General features: G+C 66.8%; 1 protein-coding gene across 1 annotated transcript in view; it reads left to right on the top strand.

Annotated features, from left to right (window-relative positions):
• Window positions 1-2,277: 2,277 nt before the first annotated feature.
• Window positions 2,278-2,552, top strand: part of H696_00386 (hypothetical protein) — a gene marked incomplete at both ends in the record, with an annotated part of 2,501 nt that continues 2,226 nt past the window's right edge. Inside the window, 2 exons of the mRNA XM_009494234.1 lie at window positions 2,278-2,329; window positions 2,404-2,453. Of these exons, the coding sequence (XP_009492509.1) occupies window positions 2,278-2,329; window positions 2,404-2,453 (102 nt within the window). The remainder of the gene's footprint in view (window positions 2,330-2,403; window positions 2,454-2,552) is intronic.

The raw sequence follows: 2,552 nt of genomic DNA, 5'->3' as shown, positions 1-2,552 counted from the left end.
GCTTGTGGCGGCAGGATCGGGTGTACTGTTGCCGGTCCGGGACGCCAGGTGCTGCTGCTCCGCGCCTGGCGGCCCGGAGGAGGGGGGCGGGGATGCCGAGTCGGCACCGGGAGGCCGGGACCGAAGCGGCCGTGGGCCGCTTTTCCCGGGCCCGGGGCCTGTGTTACGACCTTCATGGAGAAGAGGATGATAATGGCTGCCAGGGTGGGACGTGTTTCGCCTAGGGCGGCCCCACATGGACCGCCGGGAGGCGCGTGTGTGCCATCCTTTCGTCCACCGGTTGGGCGAACCTACCCAGCGGCCGGGGGACCTTCTTGGGGGCTGTCCGTCCCAGTCGGACTCGAGCGTGGGCTCGGCTCCGGACCTCTCGGAGCCAACAAAGAAAGGACCGTTATTAATGCGCGGGTCGGTGCCGACAAGCTACTCCAAGCCCATCGGGGCCGGACTGGGCGGCACGGGGAAGGCCACGGGCGTGCGCGCTGGGTGTGAATAGGGGGCACCCGAGCGGACGCCGCCCGTGCGCCATCCCCCTTGGCAAGAAAGCGGGGCCCGGGGCCGGGCGGCGGGGGGCGCCCTCCCATGGCGTCGTTATGGCGTATTTTCTGTCAAAGGGGTCTGCCCTGCTCCAGAACTAAATGTGTGTTTTTTTTTTTCGCGCGCCGGCCCGAGGCCCCCGTGACCGCGTGGCGGTGCCGACCCGCGGCCCCTCTTCCGCCGGGGGCGGTAGGCATGCCGTCTTGCTTGCAGTTCTCCCTATTGGGGTGTCCCCAGTGATGGGCCTTCCCGGGCCCCGGGGGCGTTGGTCTGTCTTTGCGTTTGGTCAGTCTTTGAGTCTGGCCAGTCTTCGGGCCGATCTCCTCTCGGCCGGCCTCGTGTTGGCCGCGTTGTTCGGGGATCCCACAGAGTGGGCCGATACGCCGGCGCCCGGGGTCGCCCTGTTTGGGTTCTGCCTTCCTCTCTGACCCTCTCTCTCTCTCTCTCTCTCTCTCTCGCCGGCTTTCGCGCCGGCGCATGCTCGCAGATGGTCCGCATCGGGTCCCTGTGTCCGGGCCTCGAGGCCGGATTTCTCGATGATGTCCCTCATTTCCAGCCTCGCGGAGGGCGTGCAGCCGGGGGGATGCATTAGCATCCGGTCCCGCCCTCATTGAGACCCCGACCCACTGCTGGCAGGATGACTGGGCAATATTTTGCCAATCCCGGTCCCCGGGGCCGGGCAGTCGCCAGCACCGCTGTGCGCGTGTGTACGATGTGGTTTTGGGCGGGGATCCTGATGGCATGGCTTCTCGGGGCTGTTTTTTTTGTCGAAACCTTCTGTTGGGAGGTCCTGTCCGATCGCCAGGCCAGGCCGAGGGGAGGGAGGAGGGGATTGGCCAGCTTTTCCCGGCAGATTTCTGGGCCTGTCCTTGGAATCTCACACCCGCCTGGGTGTGTGCCCCGCTCGAGCGTGCCTGCTGCTGGCAACGGGCCGACGCCTGGCCGCGGACATGCTCCCCCCCCCCCCCCCCGACTTCCCTTTGCCGCTCTCCCTAACTCCTTTCCAGCTCAAAGACGCGGCCCTTCCTGTGTGTATGTGTGCGTGTGTGATTTTAAATGCCCGATCAAAGGGCCTTGGTGCGAGTGCGCATCCACGACCCTCGGCTTCTCTTCCCCGAAAGGAGAGGGTCTGGCAGGAGGAGCCCAGGGGGCCACCCTGGCCCTGCGTGTACCTTTTGGACCCTGCTCTGTGGATGGCGTGGCAACCGGGTAACTCTGGCGGCTCAACACGGTCTCCAGCCCGCGCGGATGTCCTCGGGTAACGGGGGCCCGTGCCGGGCCTGCCCCCGACCTGTGTTTCGATCTCGCCCCCGGTCGGTGCGGAGCCCCGATCGCCCAAGCTCGGGCCCAGGACAGACACCCAGGCAGGGCGGCTCCCATGCCCCTCCCCGCCCAACAGGACGCACACGCTCAAGGGACCCCCGCCCCGTGTTCCGGGGCTGCATGCTTCTTTGGCCCCCACTCTTGATGTTTTGTGTGTCTGTGTGTGTGTGTGTGTTTGTGTGGAGGGCAGCGCGTTCGTCCGAAGCGGCCCCGCGCCTGGCGAGCATATCGTTCCTCGGTGCCCTTGTCCCCGCCTCTGGCCTGTGCGACAACTGGCACAGTGACCTTCCCTTTGATCCTCAAAGCCAGGGTCAGGGCGGGCGCCGGGCCGGTGGTCTTGTCTGGCCGGGCACTTGATGCTCCCAGCGGATCCCGACAGAGGGCGGTCCCTGTTTTTGAAGGGTGAGGCGCAGTTCCACCATGCTGCACTTTCTCCCGAAAATCCCCCCTCCGGCCCTGTTCACCTCCACTGGTTCCAAGCCCGCCCGCCCGCCAGTGGCAGGGGCCTCCCTTGGTCCGACACATCTCCCGAGCCCCGCCGGGCAGATGCTGGCCCCACCCAAAGCCCCATACTAACCGCCGGGGCCGCGATGAATGTGTGTTTCCGAATGTCAGCATGCCAGCCCCGGGCTGCAAAGGGAGCAGAGGAGCCCCCAATGGAAAGCAGCGAAAGCTGCTCCCCCCCCCCCCCCCCC

The sequence above is a fragment of the Fonticula alba genome (genome assembly GCF_000388065.1).
Source record: "Fonticula alba strain ATCC 38817 unplaced genomic scaffold supercont2.1, whole genome shotgun sequence".
NCBI lineage: Eukaryota > Rotosphaerida > Fonticulaceae > Fonticula > Fonticula alba.
The sequence above is the reverse complement of the archived record's forward strand: the minus strand, read 5'-3'. Positions and strand labels throughout refer to the sequence as shown.